The sequence below is a fragment of the Phocoena phocoena genome, chromosome 7 (genome assembly GCF_963924675.1).
Source record: "Phocoena phocoena chromosome 7, mPhoPho1.1, whole genome shotgun sequence".
NCBI classification, from domain to species: domain Eukaryota; kingdom Metazoa; phylum Chordata; class Mammalia; order Artiodactyla; family Phocoenidae; genus Phocoena; species Phocoena phocoena.
In genome coordinates this window covers 101,791,079-101,814,111 of record NC_089225.1, presented here as the reverse complement: position 1 = coordinate 101,814,111, position 23,033 = coordinate 101,791,079, and the positions used below count along the sequence as shown (strand labels likewise).

Sequence of the window (23,033 nt, the reverse complement as noted above, 5' to 3'; positions counted from 1 at the left end):
GGCTAAATAGTGAATCAAGTAAAATAATATTATATAAATATTAAATAAATGATACACGTAAATGGTAGGAAAAAAGGTGCTTCACTGATATTTGGGAAACATCACTGCGCTCATTAAATCCATACAAGATTCCTCTTCTTACCAAGTGGGCTCTCTTGAGAGTTCACTCTTAGTATTCTAGGGGGCAATTCTATACTAATTGTAAGTGTATGTGTGGGAAGGGGACATTTTGTGAGCATAAATATTATTAAAGGTTGAACTATAAAAAAGGAAATAAAAAGCACTCATAATCCTAACATCAAAAATCATTGTTAATATATTGGTGTGTTCCCTTTCATTCTTTGTTAATGCGTTCTGTCCTCATTTCTAATAAAGCATCCCTCAATTGTCATCTTTCACCTTAAAGAAGAAAACTTATTTCCAGATCCATGATACAAGCCACATTTGCTTTCAAAAGGTAGAAACAGCATTAAGTTTTCTCTACAGATTGCACACACAATCCTGTACATGCCTTTATTTATGATGTGGTAAAACGAGCCTTGTTAGTTTGACAGTGAGTAGCTGGCAAAATGGGTGAACTCTTTCGAAAGATTGTAACCTACTGCCCTTGGGTCTTCAGGCACCTCACTGGTTGTCTGAGCCTCCTTCTTCCTGGTGTAATAGCATGACAACGGTACATGCTATGGACCTCAGGAGAATGAGGAGAATCAAGTAACAAATGCCTGACTTTCCCACTTACAAGTTGTTCCATGCTGGGCAAGTGGCTTAACCTCAGTCTCCTCTTCTGAAAATGGGGAAAATAATAAGACTATTTCAAATAGCCGTTGTGAAGATTAAATATGGTGCCCGGCGCATAGCAAGCATTCATTAAATATTAACTCTTATTCTAATATCTGGGAAATTGCTTTGAAATTTGTAAATACAATGCATGCAAGGTATTGATGTTTTCAGTGTTACCTGTGAGATTCTTGTTGACAAGTAAGCTAAAATTGAAATTTGTTGCCAGTAAGAATCTTCCTCCAAAATGAAGCTTCCTCATGTTCTATAACTGTAACTGTGCACGAGGTTATGTGAGACTGAAAGCAGTTGAAGTTGAGTTTACTCATTCTCCAGCAAATATTTATTCAGTGCACCTACTAGACCCAGACTTGTTCTAAGTACTGGAGAAACAGCAGGGAATGAAATCAACAAGGTCCCTAGCCTCTTGAAGATTAGATTCTTTTGGAAAAGGACCGAAGTAAATAAGGAAACGAATAAATTAACAAGATAATTGCACATTGTGCAAAGTTCTTTAAAATAAATCAATATAAAGAGATGTGATACAGAGGAGCTGGGAAGAAGGCTGCTGTAGGTGGGGGGCCATGGGAGGCCTCTCTGAGCGGGTGGCATTTGAACAGAGAGCAAAGGTTAAGAAGGATAAAACGTCAGGTCAGGGCAAAAGATTCCAGGCAGAAGAAAGAACAAGCGTGAATGCCCTGAGACAGGTAAGTCTTGGCAAGTTCTGGGAACTGAAAGGAGATAGTGAGGGGAAGGGCAGACCAAGATGCGGTGGGAGAAACAGTACAGGGTAAGATTAGGTAGGGTCTTATAAGCTGTAGCAAAGAGTTTGGATTTATCCTAGATGTGAGTGGAGGCTATTCAAGAGTTTAAAGCACATTAAAATGGTGTGATCTAATTTGTGTTTTTAAAACATCTCATTAGAAGAATGGATTGGAGGAAACAAGAGTTGAACAGGGGAAAGCAGTTAGAAGTCTATTACTATAGTTCACAGCATGGCTTGCGCTAGGGCTGGCAGGGAGGAGGGAGAGGAATGGATGGATTTGACTGCTGTTTTGGAAATTGAACTGACAGTTTTTTCAGATACATTGCATATACAGGATAAGGGGAAGGGAAATCTGAAGGATGAGTCCCTAGTTTTTGCTTTAAGCACTTAGACGCATGGTGGTGCCATTACTAAGAGGACAAGACTAGAGGAAGAGCAGGTTTGGGGGATACAGGCCAAAAAGTACATTATGGATATGTGAAGTTTAATCAGACTATTAGATATCCAAGTAGAGATGGCCAGTGGGCAGATTCAAAGACAAGTCTGGAACTCAAAGGAATGGCATGAACAGAGATACAAATTTGGAAGTCTGGTACAGGCAGTGACCTAGAGGGAATCATGTAGGAATTTCTATGTGTGTAGGAAACATTTAATGGATGAACAGAGAAGTGACCAAAGAAGAATCAGAAGGAATGTTCATGGATGTAGAGATAAACCAGGAAAGAGTGGGTCATGATGCCAAGAGAGAAAGGGTCAGCTATGTGGAATGGTGCTGAGAAGCTGAATAACATGAAGCCGGAGAGCAGCGTGGTAGATGTGGCCACATGGAGGATGACTATAGCAGAAAAAAACTTCCTTGGAGTGAAAATGTTAGGAGGAGTAATCAGAACATACTTGCATTTGGGAGTAAAAAAAAAAAAAACTAGAAACTTAGCTCTTGAAACTATATTTGGAAATATCAGGAAAATTTAACCTAAATTATAATGTCACTTAATCTAAATTTTATTAAATAAAAACGAATGCTTTTTTTGACCGGGTACATCCTTAAGTGTGATTAAGAGCTCAAATTTAGAAACGGAAACTCAGAGATAATGGGCTTTTCTTTCCAGTGCCAGGGGCATATGGCTCCTTCCACATGGCTTCGTATCTTTATACTAAAGGCCACATTCAGAAGCTAAATGTGTGTATTTGGGCCAATCTCGCCAGGCAAGAGAACACATGCAGCTCAAAGAGCAGCTGTTGTGAGCCTTTCTTGTGTGTCAGGCCGTAGGAATAAGTCAATGCCATTGTGAGCCTTTCTTGTGTGTCAGGCCGTAGGAATAAGTCAATGCCATTGTGAGCCTTTCTTGTGTGTCAGGCCGTAGGAATAAGTCAATGCCAAGTGCTCTGTATGTCTGTATCATTTTTAATTTATTTTACAGTTGATACACATGTTTAAAAACTAGGAAAAGAATTTTAAGAATAATTTCATAGTGCTTATAAACAATAATGTAAAAAAACCGAGAAAACAGCCTCACCTGAACTCAAGTGCAATTTTGTATGTAATGGCATTGTTTTAAAAAAACCTTTGTGTGATTATTCAGTGACACTCATTAATGTCGCTATTTTTAAATTCGTCGTTTGTAACTCAGTGAGCATGCTTTTAAATTAATTGAAATATTTCTCCAAGTTGCTGAAGAGCCAGCAACTCAGTAGCATTTAATGAATGAGCTTCTAAAAAGACACCCTAAAAGGACTTTTTCACGATGGGGAAACAATACTTGACAGCATGTAATTTTTTAGTCAATCAGTTGAAAACCAAATTCAAGTTGATGGTTTTAGAGTATAAAATATTTCTTTGAAAATAAAAATTGATTCCAAAAATCTGAACTAATAAAACTGCTTCACAGCTGAGCTACATTTAAAATGCCATGTTCTTGAATTTTTTTAAAGAGAAGTACAGAATTCTAAACATCAGAAACCTATGACTTAATTTGTTAGGCTTTGAAGGTTCTAAACAACACTTTATGGAAAAGCTGGTGATTCAAAAAGTAAGATGTGAATGGCCATCATCAAAAAGTCTACAAACAATAAATGCTGGAGAGGGTGTGGAGAAAAGGGAACCATTTTTCACTGTTGGTGGGAATGCAAACTGATGTAGCCACTATGGAGAATAGTATGGATGTTCCTTAAAAAACTAAAAATAGAACTACCATATGACCCAGCAATCCCACTACTGGGCATATACCCTGAGAAAACCATAATTCAAAAAGACACATGTACTCCAATGTTCATTGCAGCACTATTTACAATAGTCAAGACATGGAAACAACCTAAATGTCCAATGAGATGAATGGATAAAGAACATGTGGTACATATATACAATGGAATATTACTCAGCAATGAAAAGGAACGAAACTGGGTCATTTGTAGAGATGTAGTTGGACCTAGAGTCTGTCATACAGAGTGAAGTAAGTCAGAAAGAGAAAAACAAATATCGTACATTAACACCTACATGTGGAATCTAGAAAAATGGTACAGATGAAACTATTTGCAAGGCAGGGTAGAGACACAGACGTAGAGAACAGACATGTGGACATGGTGGGGGGGAAAAGGGGTGGGATGAATTGGGAGATTGGGATTGGCATATACACACTACCAGGAGTAAAATAGATAGCTAGTGGGAACCTGCTGTATAGCACAGGGAGCTCAGCTCGGTGCTCTGTGATGACCTAGATGGGTGGGTGGGTGGGGAAGTCCAAGAGGGAGGGGATATATGTATACATATAGCTGATTCCCTTCATTGTACAGCAGAAACTAACACAACATTGTAAAGCAATTTTACTCCAATTAAAAAATGGTAAGATGTGACATTTAAGTTGAAAAGGTGGATTGGAAGGAATAAGTGAAGCACCATATGAGCTTTAATTCCTGATGGATTATCAAAGTAGGTGATTTATTTCCATTCACAAAGCAGAAATGAAAATCCAAAGGCAGCAATTCACAAAAACTTAATAAGGATTTTTTTCCTTTGACCTTCAATGTGTTTGGGGTTCCTACCTGAGTTATTTTCACATAATTTTGTATTTTTCAACTCTTAGCAGACTACCACTGCCACAAACCAAGAGTTTTTCTAAACTAAATTTATAAAATATGAAACTTTTCCATTTTGTCTTATTTTTAAAAACTAATGCGTTGAATTTTACGTGTAATTTAACAGTAAGGGAGCTGGCAGGTGTTGCTAATATTAAGGAATTAAACTAATACCCCTGTTATAAACTAGCCATAATCCTGCATTTCAGAGAACACAAGATACTTATTAAACATTCAGCAAAATCCACAGCGTGAGTGAGTCTGTACAGTAATGAATTTGGTCACAGTGTATTTTTTGTATGTAACCTGCTTATTCACAGAATCCTGGTGGGTGAGAGGCCTCAATTCAAAATTAAGTAGCATAAACAAAAGTTAAAAAACTTTTTGTAAGTATATTCATTTTAAGAAGCCTGTAGTTAATTACATATGTATGTATTTACATATATGTATATATATAATTATTCATGTGTGTATTTATGTACATGTGTCTGTGTATGTAATTACATATACATATATTGGGTTGGCCAAAAAGTTCATCCGTTTTTTCCATGTTACAGAAAAACCTGAGTGAACTTTTTGGCCAACCAATATTTATTTCAATCCTTGTTTTATTTAATTTCTCTTGCATTTGACATTTTTCTAGTTGAAAATTATTTCTTTCTGAAATCTTTCTTCTTCTGTGTCTTTGATAACTCTGGCAGCGTTAAAAAAATTTTAGCAACTTGTTTTTAAAAATCTCTCTCCACTCCCCCATCTCCTTTGTAAGCTGTTTTCCCTACCCCAGTCTCTATCCTGTGCATGTTCATATTTCCTAGGATGCCATTCTGATTCTCTTCTTTTTATTTAATGCCTTGAATAGGCACCCACATCCCCAAATCTTTTGGGTTCAGATCTCCAGCCCCAATTTCCTTGACTGGGCTCAAAACTCATATATCCAACTGCTCCTGGAAAGTCCTACAGATGATTCTCTGTATCAAAGAATTCATCTTTGTATCCTCATCCTATATATCAGTGAATGGCATTGTCATTCACTTAGTTTCCTATAGCCCCAAACCTGGGGATTTTCTTTTATTCATGCCCTTGTGAAGCCTCTCTCCAACTAACCAACACACGCACACAAGCAATGGATTTCCAAGCCTTTTGGTTGTACCTTCCTAACGTTTCTCAAATGTATCTTCTGCAAACACATCCTAACTTTTTGTTTCCACTCTGATCTCACTCTAAACCTGTGTTTTTTCATGTCTTTGTGACTTTGCCATGTCACTCCACCTACTAGAAGCCCTTTATAACTTCCCCTTTACCAAATTTCTACTTCTTTAAAACTCAAGCAAGAAACTTTCCCTTGCCTTTCCATCTTCCTTTACCTTCGCATTTGCCCTTTACTTCACATCTTCCTCTTCCTTCCTAGCACGGTAGTAAGAGGTTAAGGGAGCAATCACACAGAGGCTTGGAAATTGAGTGAGCATAAGAATTCCAGATGATGCGGGGGAGAAAGCCACGTGGAGGCGCAGAGGTGCCACGCCCTTGGATTTGTCAGAATCCGGGGCACTGTGCAGGCTGGTGCAGAGGAGATAGCTAGATAACTACTATGGTTGGGAGACTGGTTACTCTGAACAATAAGTAAACTAATTGAACAAATAAGTAAATAAATAAATGATAATGAGTCAGGTTTTTCACTATTGGATGAAATACTCGCAAATATGAAAAAGGGAAAGGCTAGAAAGAATCTTTGAGGATTTGGATTGGAAATGGAGGTATGACATGAACCCATGAGTTTTTAATAAATATTCATGTACTGACAGAGATAGAGACATCATTGTAGCTGTGAATATTGTGTATATGTATGTGTGTGTCCCGGAAACAATAAGCATAGATAGCAAGCACCCAGATCTTGGTTTCTAAGTGTCACCCTCACTAACAGGAACCAGGGCTCTTTGGAGGAATGGCTGGGACATGGAAAGTATAAGATGAGCCTGGAACATCTTGTTGGGTAAAGAAAGAGGTGCTCCAAAAATGATGCTTATCTGCCATAAAGACACAGGAGCTACACTGAAGGGTGTACCTCTGGCGAAATCTGAGACAAGTCGAGTATCACTATAAATAACGACAGTAAGAGATGGAAATTTATTGAATAAAATAGCAATCCATGAGTCTATACATACATATATATATGTACATATGTGTGTATGTGTATATAAATATATATATGAATAAAAAATGAAGGATAAAGGAAAGCTTATTGTTACAGTAAAATACCGACTAATGTAGAAAGAATGATGGAACTAGAAGATCACCATTGGTAGCCATCATAGTGGTAGTTGGTTCCAGTGGGAGTTACGAATGGTGGATTGGGTTTGATGAGTAGCAGGACATTGGTGTAATCTCAGAAAATATTTCCAAAAAGGCTAATCACTTACCAAAGGGAAAATGATGACGTTATAATGGAGAAAACTGGAAGATGCCAACAAGACCAGAATATTTAGGTTAACATTACCTAAAGTCGTGGGAAAGTTGACTTTTTGTGCCCTTGCTATAATGAACTATGAAAATCAAATGTCACACTGGGGTATTACTGCCCCCAAAAGCATGACCTGAGTCAGACCATGAGGCATCATCAGGGATACTGACATTGCAGATATTTCTGAGAGAGTAAAGGAAATAACTAGAAGGTTTTGTAAGGTTGAATCATACATGTATTACAAAGTATGAAAAAGAATATTGGGCAGGAAAAGTAGAATGAAGAAACCAATGAAATACAGTTCTGGGATCTGAGGAACCTGATAGTGGAAGGGATTCTGGGAACTTGCCTACAAATATTGTATTTTATATGTTATATATAAAATATACAATACATGCAATATAATATATAGTATTATATCTATTACATATAACATATTATATATAGAAATATTGTACTATATATAAGTAGTAGTATTTTAGCTACTGCCTTATTAAATAATGTACTTAAGGAGGCTATCCCCTTTGTGATGATTTTATGTCAAAACCATCAATTCTTTCTTTTTCTCCAAAGATTGAGCCTTTTTTTGTGAGTGTGGCACTTTATGACCTCAGAAACAGCAGGAAGATTTCTGCTGATTTCCATGTGGATCTAAACCACACTGATGTCAGGCAGATGCTCTCAGGGGCTTCCGTGGCTTTGGAAAATGGAAACATAGACACTGTCACTCCAAGACAATCAGAAGAACCTCATGTCAAGGGATTTCCGGAGGAATGGCTAAAATTTCCAAAGCAGGTTGCACTTTTGTTTATCTATCATGGGAGGGAAAATGCTTGTTCCATTTTTTTTACCGATAGATTACATAAGATGAGCAGTTTTCCAAATAAAAGTCCCCCTTAGGGCTTCCCTGGTGGCGCAGTGGTTGAGAGTCCACCTGCCGATGCAGGGGACACGGGTTCGTGCCCCGGTCCGGGAAGATCCCACATGCCGTGGGGCGGCTGGGCCCGTGAGCCATGGCTGCTGAGCCTGCGCGTCCGGAGCCTGTGCTCCACAACGGGAGAGGCCACAGCAGTGAGAGGCCCACGTACCGCAAAAAAAAAAAAAAAAAAAAAAAAAAAAAAAAGTAGAATTTTGTAAATGTCTTCAGTGTGGTTTCCTAGATGCTTATTAGCTGTTTTCTTTGTACATAGGCTATATTTTCTGTAAGCAATCCACATTCTGAAATTGTTTTGGTGGCCAAAATCGAAAAAGTACTGATGGGAAACATTGCAAGTGGTGCTGAACCATATATTAAAAATCCAGACTCCAACAAGGTAATGCATGATCTTTGTATAAATAATTTTAATTACTTTCAAGAAATAAAATCACACTGCCTTGATGAATTATCAAGTTTGATAAATGTAAGTCTTGAAGTATTCCCTTGTTAGTGAAATGAGTATCAAACAGGAAATTTTTAAAGTATATATTCTCGGCTTATGTTTTTCGATCCTGCAATTTCTGCTGAGACTCTATTGGTAGAAATAAATTTAAATGTGGATAAAACTTTAACCCCCAAAGACTAAAGTGTTAACAATAATGAAAAGTTAGGATTAATCTGACTGAAAACAAGGGAATACGGTTTACTAAGACATCAGCAATGCTTATGCTGAACTAAGTGAAAAAGTAAAATAGTTGTTTACCAAATTTTAATAACACCTAAATGAAGAAAGAAAGAGGAAAGAAAATACCATAAGTTCTTTAAATGGTGGGACTGCAGGACATTTTTTCTGCTTTCTTTTTTCTATTACCATATTTTCTATAATAATTGAATGTTATTTTTTAATAGAAAATAAATACAAAAAGTTTATATTATCCACACAAAGAAGTATATTGGGAAAATAATGCATAATAATTGAATTTGAGGGTGTGTGACAGTTTAGGGCAGTGTTTAACATATTTATGAGAATCCTTTAATTCAGGGTTTAGCAAACTATGGAGTGCAGGCCAAGTCCAGCCTGTCACCTATTTTTGTAAATAAAGTTTTATTGAAACGCGTTACACTCATTCATTTAAGATTGTCTTTCCTGCTATAGCAACAGAGTTGAGAAGCTGAGACAGAGACCACATGGCCCACAAAGCCCTATATATTGGATTGGCCAAAAAGTTTGTTCGAAAGAACTTTTAGGCCAATCCAATATTTACCGTGTGACTCTTTACAGAACAAGTTTGCTGACCTCTATCATAACAAATAAAAAGAAATACAGGACAGCCTGTGAATGTAAATTTCATAACTCTTTCCATTCAATATTTTAAGGTCTTTTAAGTCAGAAAAAAAGTTGGTATTCCAAGATAAGGGTGTTTTCTACATTTGAAATTTCTAAACTAAAAAGAAAGAAAGCGTTATACACCAGTTTGAACACAGAGGATATCATTTGTCTCTTTACAAGGTAGAATCTGTGAGCCAGTAAAGCAGAATTTTACTGAGTTTCAATATAACACGAAAAAGTATTTATTAATATTTTACATGGACTGTTTGTACAGTGATGTTCTAAACAACATTTAATATTTTTTTTTCCTTAGTATGCACAAAAGATACTAAAATCCAACAGGCAGTTCTGCAGCAAGTTGGGGAAATACCGCATGCCATTTGCTTGGGCGGTGAGGTAGGTTGATAATTGCAACCAACAGAATAGAAGTGCATTTATTGTCTGCATTGAAAGCTTCGTTTTTGAATGCATCTGTGTTACCTGTTATTTTTAACATACCAACACCTAGAAGAATGCTAGTGTGTTCATCTTCAAAAATACCTTAAGCTCCCCAGAAACATGTGTTTTACAAGATAATTTAGCAAGCCAGCCCATAATAGACTGGGACCATGACATGTGTACAGTGTACGCATGACCAGGTATGCAGTGGGTTCTTGGTAGGATCAAAGCCAAGTCATAACTTCTTTATTATGTATATTTGGTCTAACAAACTCTTGATGTTTTATCAGTCCCAAGGGTTTGGTGCGCATAAAATTCAGATGGAAGCACTGTGATTTCTTATGCAGCTGCATGTTTTCATCCGTGCAGAAAACACGGGTCTATATATGGATGTTCAAATGAAACCATCAAATTGATCACTTGAACTCTCTTTGATTTTGGTACTGATTAGCATAGCTGCATTTCTTAGTACCGGTTGACTCTCTGATAGAAATGCTGAGTTAATGTGGACACTGCTGGTGGAACCATCCACCCGGACATATAACCTCTGCATAAAGGACAAAAAATGCCTTTCAGATCTGTTTAAACATCAATTACTACTGTCCTTGTCAGTCTCTTTGTGTCTTTATCAGTACATGAATTTCTTAAAGGAGGAAGTGCCTGCCATAGATATATGGGAAAAGGTCAGCAATGGACAATCTGAATGAACTAAAAAAGATAAATTAGTGCTACAAAACAAGCAGCCTATTAGGTATCCATTTGAATGTTGATTATACCCCAATGCAAATAACTTTAAAATCCAGAAGGACGGGAGAACTAGTTAGTTATGTCATTTTCAGGTCTCACAGTATCCAGTTGTGGTACATAGCCAGAGTAAACTCACCACTATTTTTCATAATGTTGATGTGTTGATGTAGTTATTGAAAGTTGGAGACAGGTACAGGGAGGAGGAATGTGGAATTAGGGACAGTGGTAAACCAAGGTAGACTCATGCCGTCTCTAGGGATTAATTTGCCCCAAGGCAGCCCTCTCAGTTGAGGAGGAAGAGACCAGGCCCAGGAATCTGAAAACGTGGTCCAGATCAGATACCACTTATAGATTGTAGCTTTGGTCAAGTTTCCTTTCAGAGTCTCAGGGTCTCCATTTGCAGAATGAAACTAACAAGACGGCCTTGTGAACAGTACTGCAATCACAAGCGCAAAGGCATCTGTCATAAAGTAGATCATAAATATCATTTTATCCCCCTTTAATATCTCCCCCTACAGGGACAGCTAATGCTAGGATATTCTTCATGAATAAAAGATATTATTTAGAAATACTGAACCCTTATGATGAACTTAATTCATTTTATTCCTTGTAAGCTTCAAGAAAAAGGATAACATTGTAATTCGCAGGTCAAACTTTTCATGTTGATAAGTATTCTCAGTTCCCACAAGATAATCAGTTGGGGCAAGTAGAGGGTAGAGGCAGGATGTCCTTTGGCAAAATGAAATATTCCAATATAGCAAAATTATAATAGTGAACACATTTTCTCTTTAAGGATTGAGGATTATTCTGAGTATTGTTATAAGCAGACATTTTAGAGCCAGAGCTGGGTTCCCTATCTCAACTCTATTTACCAGTGAATTTAGCAAGAACTTAGAGTCTCAATTTTTTTGAATGTATGAAGAGGAATTCGAATACCTAATTTACTATTTCAGGGATTAACAAGTACATATATTTATTCAATAAAAGATAGCCATTATTAGAAGCCATTAGTCTAATATGATTATTAAAAGTCCCTGTGGAGATCATATCCACCCAAACAAGCCTCCTTTTCAGGTAAATTTGGGGCAATGAAGAATAATGTGGGAGAAAGAAGTAAAAGAATTACCCATTATTGAAAGAACCTGAGCAGTTAGGAAAAGCAGTAACAGCCCTACTTTGAAGTTGTCTTGGTCAAATGTGCTAGAGGAAAGATAGATGAAGTTTCTAGGGAGGCTGATAATATTACTAGCTATTGAAGTAATTACGTCTAGGGCAGGAAAGCCAACAAAACCACAGGTTCATGCTACATGAATGCCTGATCACTGGTTTGGTTGTAGACCAGGGAACAGTATACACCACCAGTTTGTGCCCATAAATGTATGATTTACATTTACATAAACATCTCTAGTAACTGAGAAAAATGATTAGCAGCACAGTTCTCAAGATTTCATGTTAGACCCCTTGGAATATTTAACCACAAAAACAAGTACAAGATCCAACCAAAGAAGATTTTAATTTTCCCTCCACAGTGTGGAAACTGCTTCAAGTAAATGTTGACCAAATTAGAGAAGGGCTCTTGCTACTCATGTCGTTTTGACATAAGCCAGCCTGCTGATGTATTCCACTACCCTACTGACACCGCTGGTTCTCTGGCTCCTTTTCCTTTCTATTATATTTTCTCGATTGCAGCTTATTTCTTGACATAGCTTTGAGTGGACTCTAAAACCCTTTGGCCCTTAAAATCAACTGCCACTAAAAAGCATAGAATTGACAATTAGCTTACAATCATATTTTTACCCGATCCAGTCATCCCACCAGCTGCAAAACACACAGATACTCATCACTGTGAACATTTTATCTAGAACATGCACTAATTTGGTACATGTTCTTATTTTGGGCACCAGCTGTAGCACCATTTTATAGCAAAAAAGCTTATATTTGGGGTAGGTAAACAGAATGCACTCAGATGGCTACAGAGGGCATTGTACACTCATTGATTCAGGAGAAAGTCAACCTTTACAAATGTGCCATGTTGTTAAATCAAACTCTTTCCTCGTGTATCACCCCCAGGATTATGTGTGCCTAAATCCTGGACAGGACGCTTTTTGATTCCTTTTTCTCTGTCCCATGCAACATTCCAAATGGAACCGAGTAACAAACTGGATTTTCTTTAAAATTAAACACTAAAATAAAAATTTCATTCTTATATCTATACATTTATAGAAGGCACACAGCACAACACCACCACCCAACAAATGGTTGTCCAACCTCTGTTCAAATCCTTCCAGTGACAAAAACTCAAGTGCGTCCCACAGTGGTTCTTTCTTCTTTTATAGCTCCAATGATTAGATAATTCTTCACACACACACACACACACTTGTTTAAACTGCTTGACACGTCTATGTTTTGTCTTCCAAAGCCACAAAAAATGGGCCCAATTCTTTCTATATATCACAGCTATTCATGTTGCTTATTTTTGTTAATATTTTTTTAAAGTCGTTATTGAATTTGTTACAATATTGCTTCTGTTTTATGTTTTGTTATTTTGGCCGTGAGGCATGTGGGTTCTTAGCTCCCCAACCAGGGATCAAACCCGCACCCCCTGCATCGGAAGGCAAAGTCTTAACCACTGGACCGCCAAGGAAGTCCCTCATGCTGCTTATGAATGAAGCTCTCAGGGATACCTAAGCTTCTTTTCCTTTAGGCTAAACACCACATTTTTTTTTTTTCAATCACACTCTAAACGTCATGGCTCTGAGACCTTAATTGCACATGGATCATTGCTCAACTCTGCAGTTGGAACAGGGCATGGTGTCCCAGCCGTCCTGAAACCATCTGTGTAAATGAATCAGTTCTCTGCTCTCCTGCCAGTTACCATATTTATGGAGTGGGGACAGAGTGTGAGTGCCGTGACCAGCGCCTCTCTGTGCTGCTGTGTTCTTCACAGCGTGTCCAATGTAAGTGAGCTGTTTCCAGAGCTGCTGCAGATAAGAGCAAAAGCCAGTGATACAACTCAAGTCTACTGATACATTTGAAGTGACTGGTTAAATTTTTTTTTAAATACTACTCAATATAACTTTCTCCCATGTTGGGAAAAATGTCACACACTCAAACACAATCCCTGAATAATATTTAAATAAAAATAATCTTCAAGTTAAATATTTTCATTCTTCCTCCCTCAGTGTTATTTGATAGGGGACCTTTTTTCCCTCAGTTACTACTTCACAGAAAAAAAACTGAGGAGAAAGGTTGAAGGAGTCTAAAAATATCATTCTGATAAATTCCTGGCCCATTTTCTAAATTATTTAACACTAAAGCTCTATGATCAGGTAGCCATTTAAATGGCCTTTTCAGCCTGTGTATTGAAATCTTTGGCTAATGTGAAGAGTAGTAAAAGAGTCTCATTAAGGTCCTTAAGTTAGAAGAAATAAAGATTCAGCATTTCTCTAACATTGAAGAAAAATCAGTTACACATAGGTCTAATTTTCCTTTGATAGACAGAGAGTATGATGAATTATGGGGAAGAAAAACGACATTAAGCATGCTAGGTATACTTGCTTTTCAGGAAGTGTGTTGCCCGGCATTACTATATTATTTGGATGAAAACAATTTATGCATTTTAACTAAATCTATATAGTCTCATTGAAATGGATGAAGGAAGGAAATAAATGGTTCAGGTTCACAGTGTTCTCTTTATTTAATACAAAATGCTCATTCAGGTGTTCTCCATTTTATCTTTATCTCTGCCCTAAAATTTAGGGCATGGGCACATTTATCTCCATGAAAATGTTTCAAGAGTCTGGCTCTCTACACCCACATACACAACCTCATACCCTTTCCATTATTCATAAATTCTAACGGCACCACCCAAACTGACATGACCCAGGCTTGCCCAGTAAATAATGAAAAAGTGGTAACATGTGTTCCCATTCCTCTCCACCCCCCCAATACTCTGTGGCTTTGACATGTTACCAAATCATAAATAAATGTAGTTGTAATATGGGCTGCTTCACTTTAGATACCAGGTTGAAAATAAGAAATTGAAGATAATAAATGCAGTGTATAAATGAAATTTTTTTCTAAGAAGTTTTCATGTCTTTTTATTTTATAAATTCCTGGACTTTCTTCCATTATAAATGGGAAATTGAATCATTTTAGTCAACTTAAAAATACATCTTCATAAGTAATATCCAAGTACCAAGAGGGGAGCATTGGTGGTTCAGTGGTAGAATTCTCCCCTCCCTCCCATGCCAAATACCAAACTGAATAAATATGGTTTTCTTTCAGATCAGTATTTAAGGACAACCAGGGAAATGTGGACAGAGACTCAAGATTTTCACCATTGTATAGACAAGAAGGCAACAAGATTTCAACTGAGGACCTACTTAAACTAGTGTCAGATTATAGAAGGTAAGATGTTTTGCATACTCTTGAAATTAACATGAATCAGCTACCTTGCTGCTGTTGATTTGTTATCTCTGCATAAACAATACTCCATAACCAGATTCCCAAATATCCATACTCCCCCAGAAAGCAGATGCTTTGCAGATGACCTCTCATATGCCCAAATGACACCGTAAATTTGCCAGAATGATGTGGAAGGAGTGTGAGACGTTAAACTATGTCAGCTACCTATGGCTGTGTAACAAATCACCCCAAAAATTAGTGGCTTAAAACAACAACATCACTTATTTTTCTCTTGAGTCCATAATTTGAGCATGGCTAAGTGAAGACAGTTTGTCTCTTCTATATATGGCATCGGCTGGAAGAGGTCCAATGGAGCCAGAGGATCCATTTTTGAGATAGCGCATTTGATGACTGGCAAGTTGGTGCTGGCTGTTGGCTGGAAGCTCAACTGGAGCTGTGGGTTGGAGACCTTGGCTCTTCTCTCCATGAGATGCTATGGCTTGGGTTCTAAGAGTAAGTGTCCCAAGGGACAGACAGAAAATGTTCACTGCCAGTTTCTTAAGATGGGAAACTGTCACAGTGCCATTTCTGCCATAACATACTGTCAAACTGTCACAGATCCTAGATTCAAATGAAGGGTATATAGACACCTCTAAATAGGAGGAGTGTTAGGGGATTTTAGATTATGTATGAAACACCACAGAGCAATTAATTGCTGTGAATACAATAATTTATAATAGTTCTGTCATTCAAATGCTTTTGGAAAAGACAATGGAAGTTAGAGCCAAAAGAAGAAAAACATAAAAGTCACAACATTTTTAAAATGAATCACCATATATTCAGCATCTGATGATGGTAAGATCTTTCATGACAAGTGGCTTATCTTAAACTGCTGGTCCCCTGACACAGTCAGGATTCTTGTTCCCTTTGTCCCTTTCCCAAATATTAACTCTCTGCCTCTCCATCTAAGAATCAACAATTCCTTATCAATTAATTTTGTTTATCCAAAACAAAAATTATTTATTACTATGAAACAAGCATGATTAATATTTTCTGTATCTTCAATAGAGGATATATTTCTATTTAACTAGAAGGGAAGTTTGCCCAATGTTCTTTTTTGTTCTGGAAAAAAATAAACCTTAGGAAACAAAATAAAAGTGGAATTGAACCAATATTATTTTTTTGTGATTCTACAGGACCACTCCTTACATGGGGAGACCTTCCTTCCCTTTATCAAACATCATGGTCAAAACCCCTATATCCACTAAGTGGAAATTAAGAATGCTTTTCCTCTTTACTTTTTCCCAAGTTTACTAAAGCCTGAAAAGTGGTAACACTGAGCAGAAGGGAATGGGCAAAACAGGAGAAGACCATACTGTCACAAAACCCATGTTATTGGTGTTTAGCAAAGATAGTTATCACTATGGCATTTAGAGGGTGTCTAGAATACCCAACGCCGTACTGGTGAGACATTAAGTTATTTCATGGATGCCTCACACGTCATGACATTTATTCTCAGCAGTGTGCTGATAAATGTCTACCACTGACCCTCTAGGAGGAAAAAAACTGATTTGTATTGATGGTAAATTTCTATGGTGTAAGTTCTCCTACCATTGCTGATTTCAAGCTACCAGTGGGGTTTTGCCAAACATGGAGCTGGAAAGAAAGCTGATTTCAAGCTACCAGTGGGGTTTTGCCAAACATGGAGCTGGAAAGAAATGTGCACACCATCATATAACATTTCCACCACACAGATAGATGTAAATAACCTCAAGAGCATGGATCCTCTCACCATCTAGTAAAACAATTACTAAGTGATGAATTTTCAGTACTTTTTACCTTGGTATTAATGTAATTTGTTTAATATAATTTCATTTTTAATAATGACTGTGTTTTACAGATGGCAGGCAAAATAACTGAAAATATAACAATTAGCTCTCACAGGCTGGGAAGAGCTGCCTCTCGAAGTAGATTTCTTGAGAGGGGTGACACTTGAAACTGTTCTTAGCAACTTTCACCTTACTATAAAAGAAGATAGGGGAGAAGGTTTTAGTAAAGAGGGAGGAAAAGAAAGTCAAGGACTCATGAATTAGAGTGACTGTGGGCACAGGGATAGGTGGTGAAGAAGGGTCTACATACACTTACTAGGGATCAGGGAAAGGGCCCTTGTCCTCCTGGATTGTTGGTGAAGAGGGAAAAAGCAAACTGTCCACTTACCAGTTGTGGCAAAGACCATCCTTGCTCTCAAAACTTCTTAAAATTCCTCACGAAAGTGAATTATTTAAATCGGTTCAAATACTAGTACTTTCTGTTAACAAAAACTAAATACCATTTACCAAAACTAACGATTTACATCGCACTCGTTTGGCCATATAAATGTTATCTGAAGTGGTGCAAATAAATTTAAAACATTCTTCAGAATATCTGTAACTTGACCACTCCCTGATTTTTAATTCTTATTTGCAAAATCACATAAATTTTAGTTTTCAAAATAAAACTAGGTAAATGAAATTATTCACAAGATTGTTTAGGGTCCCACTGTTTATCCTTATCAAAGCTCAGAATTACCATTGTCTGCTTTTTTTCCTTGACAACTAGAATAATTCACTGTGTGTGTGTGTGTCTGTGTGTGTGTGTGTGTGACTGTGTGTGTGTGTGTGTGTGTGTGTGTGTGTGTGTCTGTGTCTATGCTGGTATACTTTCACAGAGCTGACAGAATAAGCAAAACGCAGACCATTCCTGGAAGCCTGGATATCGCTGTTGACAACATTCCTTTGGAGCATCCAAGTATGATGATGATGTCATGACTTGTTTGTAGAGTTTTGAATGTTTAGTGGCTTTTTGGTTAGTTGGTTGGTTGGTTGGATAGTTGGTTCGTTACAAAGGTTTGTTTGGGGATTTTTTTTCTCAAGGTTTAGGATAACTGTAATTCATTATCCTATAGAAATTTGGGATGTCTTATTTCTCCATTAAGACAGACTGTAAGTATTGTAGGACAGGAACTATATTCAGGGTGACCTAATATTCAGCTGGTATACACCATGCACCGAGCAGGGTGTTAAATTGTATCATTTAATCCTCAAAACCCTGAAGGGTTGCAAATGAGGAAGTCCGGTTCAGATAGATTGATAAACCAATAACCCATAATGAACAATACCACACTGAGCTGTCAAAGGGCTACTCTGAACACGGTACGTTGCCACCCAAGTGGCCGTGCACTAATTATAGCCGGAAAGTTTTTAGACTCTGTTATTACACAGAGAGCATATATCTTTTCCAGAATATGGTCAAAAGTTCTATTTTAGTGAAAATTTAAATTTCAGAAGCAGTTTTATTAACTTATAAATAAGAGTTTTCAGAATTTATTTATTAATTGGTGAGATTAGTTTCTTTGGTTTTATTTTCCTTCTAATTACACCTTTTAGTGACTTTCTCAGTGATGCAAAGAATGAATAAAGGCATTCTAGAAAGACCTACAAACAGGGAGAGGATTATTACCACAGGACATTTGAATTACCATTAGCACTATGAAGTTTTCCATTCTTATGACTTTTCCACAGATCACTTTAGTATGAAATAAAATGAGCATTCTAACTTAAATCATGGCTCCAAATCACTTTTGTATTGATTGGTGTGAAAAAACAGATGACAAAGTAAGCCATCTCCTCTACCTGATTTGTGGGAGGTTGCTTTTATTACCTAGGGAAAAGAAAAATAACAAAAGAGAAAGCTAAAATAGTCTCTTTGATTATCCTATGATATTCTCTGATATCATGAGATACCAGAGAAATTTGAACATATAATAAAAATATTCTATTTGATTTCTGAAGAAAAATAAAAAAGCCTGTAATCTGATTCCCAAGCATATAGCTAACGATATAGCTAAGCATGTAGCTAACCATGTTGCTTGTTTGAACACAGGAATATTCCAGATGGGGTAAAGGAAGGTACAAGGCCTTGCTGTCTTTCAGGGCCACAACTTCAGCCTCCAAACTGCTTAGTGACAAGTTTTGATTTATAAATTCCTAATGGTCTTTTCCCCCCTTAGGCTGTTTTTACAAGGTTAGATTTTAAAAGATTGTGAAAACTGAAGAGAGAAATAAAATTGTAACTGTTAATGCAGAGGGAGATTAGGGCCTATGTTGTAAAATCATTCCATCTGGAAAATTACTATTAAGCCAAGTGGTGCTATCAGTAATCAACCCACTGGACAGAGTTTTGTTCCATCATAGAGCAATATTTATAGTATGATGGCTAAAGTCAGTGGGCTAGTCTTTATCTCAGAATATCTGGTTAGTATGCTCAGAGGATCTCTAGCTAAAATTTACTTTCTATACGAAGCTGAATACAAAAAGAAAATAGTTATAAATCCAAAAGATTTACCAGTTTTTTGAGATATCAGTTTTGATGTTAAATATATCACTGAGTATCTATCATGCTTACCTCCTACAAAGTTTTCAGGCCACCATAATTTAACATAAATTAGTATACAAGCATGGAGTTTCTATTTTGAGTAGATTCATCTTAAAATAGGTTAAGTACTGTTCACTTACAATCATATCAAATGACAAACTTTTCTTTTCTGATTTTTAAAGACTGTGTAACATCGTCCTTTATCCCTGTCAAGCCTTTCAATGTGACGGCTCAACCAGAACCCACAGTGGAAGTGGAAGAATTTGTTTACGACTCAGCAAAGTATTGCCGTCCTTACAGAGTATACAAAAATCAAATTTACATTTACCCCAAGCACCTCAAGTATGATAGCCAGAAATGTTTCAACAAGGTATGATATGTTTCTGAGATATCATCCTCTCTCTCCACCCTATTTAGACCATATTAAGATGGTTTCTTGAAAGTTCAAATACAAATTAGTATAGACTAACACTTTAGAATAGAAAACCATTTGAAGAAAATGTTTAATGAGAGACAATGATGAGTTTCACCTTAAAAGTGTTTGAGGATGCACATTTTATAACATATGAGTAAAACTTTCTGAAATCAGCCCTAAATAATTTTTTTCCAAACTTTATTTTTAGTTTATTAAGAGACTCTGAAAATAGCCTACCTGCACTCTTTCAATATGAGTCTTTTCTTCCCTTTTAAATAATCTCTCCAAATCTTTCTGCTATTTCAGAGTGCTATGAGTAATGCCACAAGAGAATTTTGGCTATTCTGCATTTTTCAGATTTAATTAGAAGCTACTTATTTTAGGCACTTGGATTGTTTTTTGATGTTATTATCTAACAGGAAATTACAATGTCCATTTTCCCTCTCTGTAATTTCAGGCACGAAATATAACCGTGTGCATTGAATTCAAAAATTCCGATGAAGAAGATGCCAAGCCCGTGAAGGTGAGCCCAGCCCATGAGGGAATACAGCACATAGGGGCAGGCAGGCGCCCTGGTTCTCCCCACCACCAAGGGGCTTTTTAGTTTAGTGTGCTGGAAAGAGGAGCAATTCAGTCCATTTGATTTAGATTTCCTAACATGTACCTGATGGAACAGCTACCATTAACTAGATCTATTAGAAATGCCAGTCTCATGGCTCTGCTTAGCTTTTCATGATTTGGAAAAAAGGAAGCCGTTCTAGTGTGAAATCAAGGCAACGATTCCCCTCTGGAAGACTTTGCCGTTTTCAAAGATTAGCCCGCATCTCATGAATTCAGCATGCTTGATTTCAAATGCAGCATCCCAGCTGGGCTTCATGTGGCCTCTGCAGAAGGGCTGCTGCCTACTGGCCTGATGGCTAATGCAGGGGGCCCATGGGGCGCTCACATTTTTGGAAGGTGCGTGTGGCCACCTGCCCAAGGACCTCGGAAATGGCTCTGGGAAGCTGGTCCCTGCTGTTGATCACGCGACTTAATGAGATCAATAAGACTATGAGTTTTGTAGGAACTGGGCTGTTTGATCCTATAAAACTGCAACTGGATGGCATTTTTCAGAGTTAGTATTTGATATATACTGTTTTTATTTTAGGGACTTCAAACAGCATAAAGAAACTTATAAAAATAGAGAGGAAAATTATTTTCAGTGGGCCTGTGGCCAGATCTTCCCAGTTTTGGTGAATCAGAGGAAGGAGATATAGTAAAGGACAAAACTAATTTCTAACTAATCCCCACAATTATCTGAGGTCACCTCTTAAAGCACTCTGTCGGGTACCAATTGTGTTCTCTGTGCTCAGAAGTGTTGTAGCATTATTCAGAAGAACAGTAATCAATTTGAGTGATTGAATGAATCATGCACAATAGAGAGAAAGAGTTCTTTAAAACTGTCCTGAGGCACTCAGCATCCCCAGGTTCCAAGTTCCACAACAGCATTAGCAGCAGGAGAGAAAAAATAAAATGAAATGGAATTGTCAAGCAAACAAAGGCAATGACCAGACGGCGAACGCACCAGGCCTGCTAGAGAATCACTTATGGGGAAAAATCTAAAACAGAGGAGTACTCGCAGGTACATGTGACCTCTGTTTCACTGCATTCTAAAGCATTACTCAAGAGATACAGCTGACTTCAGTAGAGGGACTCTGAGCCTTGGGCTAAAGGGGCTTTTATGACAAGGAAGTGCCATATCCCATCCCCTGGCCTGATTAGGGGCTGGGACAGAAGAATAACACAATACAATGGAGCCTGGGACCAGTCCTAACCTTCCAGCTCTCATTCTTGGTTGGGGACTGGCATGTCAGGAGCTGGGGTCAAACCAAGCCTTGTATCACTTAGGACTGATCGCCTTAAACTCTAGACCAGAGCTGGGTACCGTGGGCCGCAGGAATCAGAATTGAACGAAGTATCTCTTATCTTCTAGTAATCAAAAGTTAGGTAGTAGTTAATTGATTCAGGTATTCAGTATTGATATAATATCTACATAGTGAATTAAAGCCTTCATATTTTCTTCAACAGTGCCCTGTTGTGTAATAAATACAGGACAGCAGATCAAAGAAGTTCAAGGTTAATTAGATGTCAGCTCAGCCTGGCAAGTTACCACAAAATGCACCTTTGTCCCAGAATGGGTAACTGAAGAGTTGTGACCTTTTTGTGCTCAGGGTTAATTTCAGATACTCATAATTATTCAACTCATAACTTTTTAAACAGTGTATTTACGGAAAACCTGGAGGGCCCCTCTTCACCTCAGCCACCTACACTGCAGTTCTGCACCATTCCCAGAACCCAGATTTCTCAGATGAGGTAAGCCAAGCCTCCACTGCCCCCAGCAGCTCCTTAAAAGATGGGTGAGTGGGTAAGATAATACATGATGGCAAACACTCTCTCTAGACTACTCCTCAGACTAAGGACATACCTTAGCAGGTGTTTATATAACCCAGTTTTAAAAACCACGTTAATTGACAGTTGCTCCAGGACTATGCTGCTAACTCATGTATTTCAGCACAAGATTTTAAAAATGTGATGTTTTTATTATATCATTTCTTTCAAATGAGACTACTTTTTTTCTTTTCTTTTTCATTGGTTAGGGTAACAAACATCGTGTTAGGTAGTTTTTACCAATCAGTAGCGGCATTTCATATCCTAAGGGAAAAAACAAAAAGGGCTAGAGTATGAGCCAACTATTGTTTATAACCCTCATGAACTTGAAGGAGCTTGGACTGCCTCACCTCAAGACCTGCCCTGCCAACTCTCAAGACTCTCTTCTTATGTGCCAGGAACGACGCTATACTCTAAATAGACCCTATCTCACTTGATCCACATGGCTTTTTCCAGAGAAACAGAGCCAATAGGAAGATGACAGATAGAGAGATACAGAGGTAGATAGATAGACAGACAGATAGATAGGTACAATTTAATATAAGGTAACAGATCACATCATTATGGAGGCTGAAAAGTGTCACAATCTACCATCTGCACCCAGGAAAGCCATTGGTGTAGTTCAAAGGCCTGAGAACCAGCATGTCTATTGTAGAGTCCAGTCGAGGTCTGAAGGCCTGAGAACCAATGGTGCCAAGAACTGGAGAAGGTCAGTGTTCCAGGTCAAGCAGTCAGGCAGAGAGGAAATTCAACCTTACTCTGCCTTCTTGTTCTGTTCTGGACCTCAGTGGACGAGATGTGCCCACCCACATGGGGAGGGCCATCTACTTTGCTCAGTCCACCAATTCAAATGCTGGTCTCTTCCAG

General features: G+C 37.7%; 1 protein-coding gene across 1 annotated transcript in view; it reads left to right on the top strand.

The window, feature by feature from the left end:
* The window catches only part of DOCK10 (dedicator of cytokinesis 10), a 209,768-nt gene that overhangs the window by 110,832 nt on the left and 75,903 nt on the right, over positions 1-23,033 (top strand). The window contains exons 12-19 of the mRNA XM_065880263.1: positions 7,647-7,868; positions 8,264-8,386; positions 9,633-9,715; positions 14,792-14,914; positions 17,619-17,698; positions 19,507-19,694; positions 20,197-20,262; positions 21,999-22,091. Coding sequence (XP_065736335.1) covers positions 7,647-7,868; positions 8,264-8,386; positions 9,633-9,715; positions 14,792-14,914; positions 17,619-17,698; positions 19,507-19,694; positions 20,197-20,262; positions 21,999-22,091 — 978 coding nt within the window. The remainder of the gene's footprint in view (positions 1-7,646; positions 7,869-8,263; positions 8,387-9,632; positions 9,716-14,791; positions 14,915-17,618; positions 17,699-19,506; positions 19,695-20,196; positions 20,263-21,998; positions 22,092-23,033) is intronic.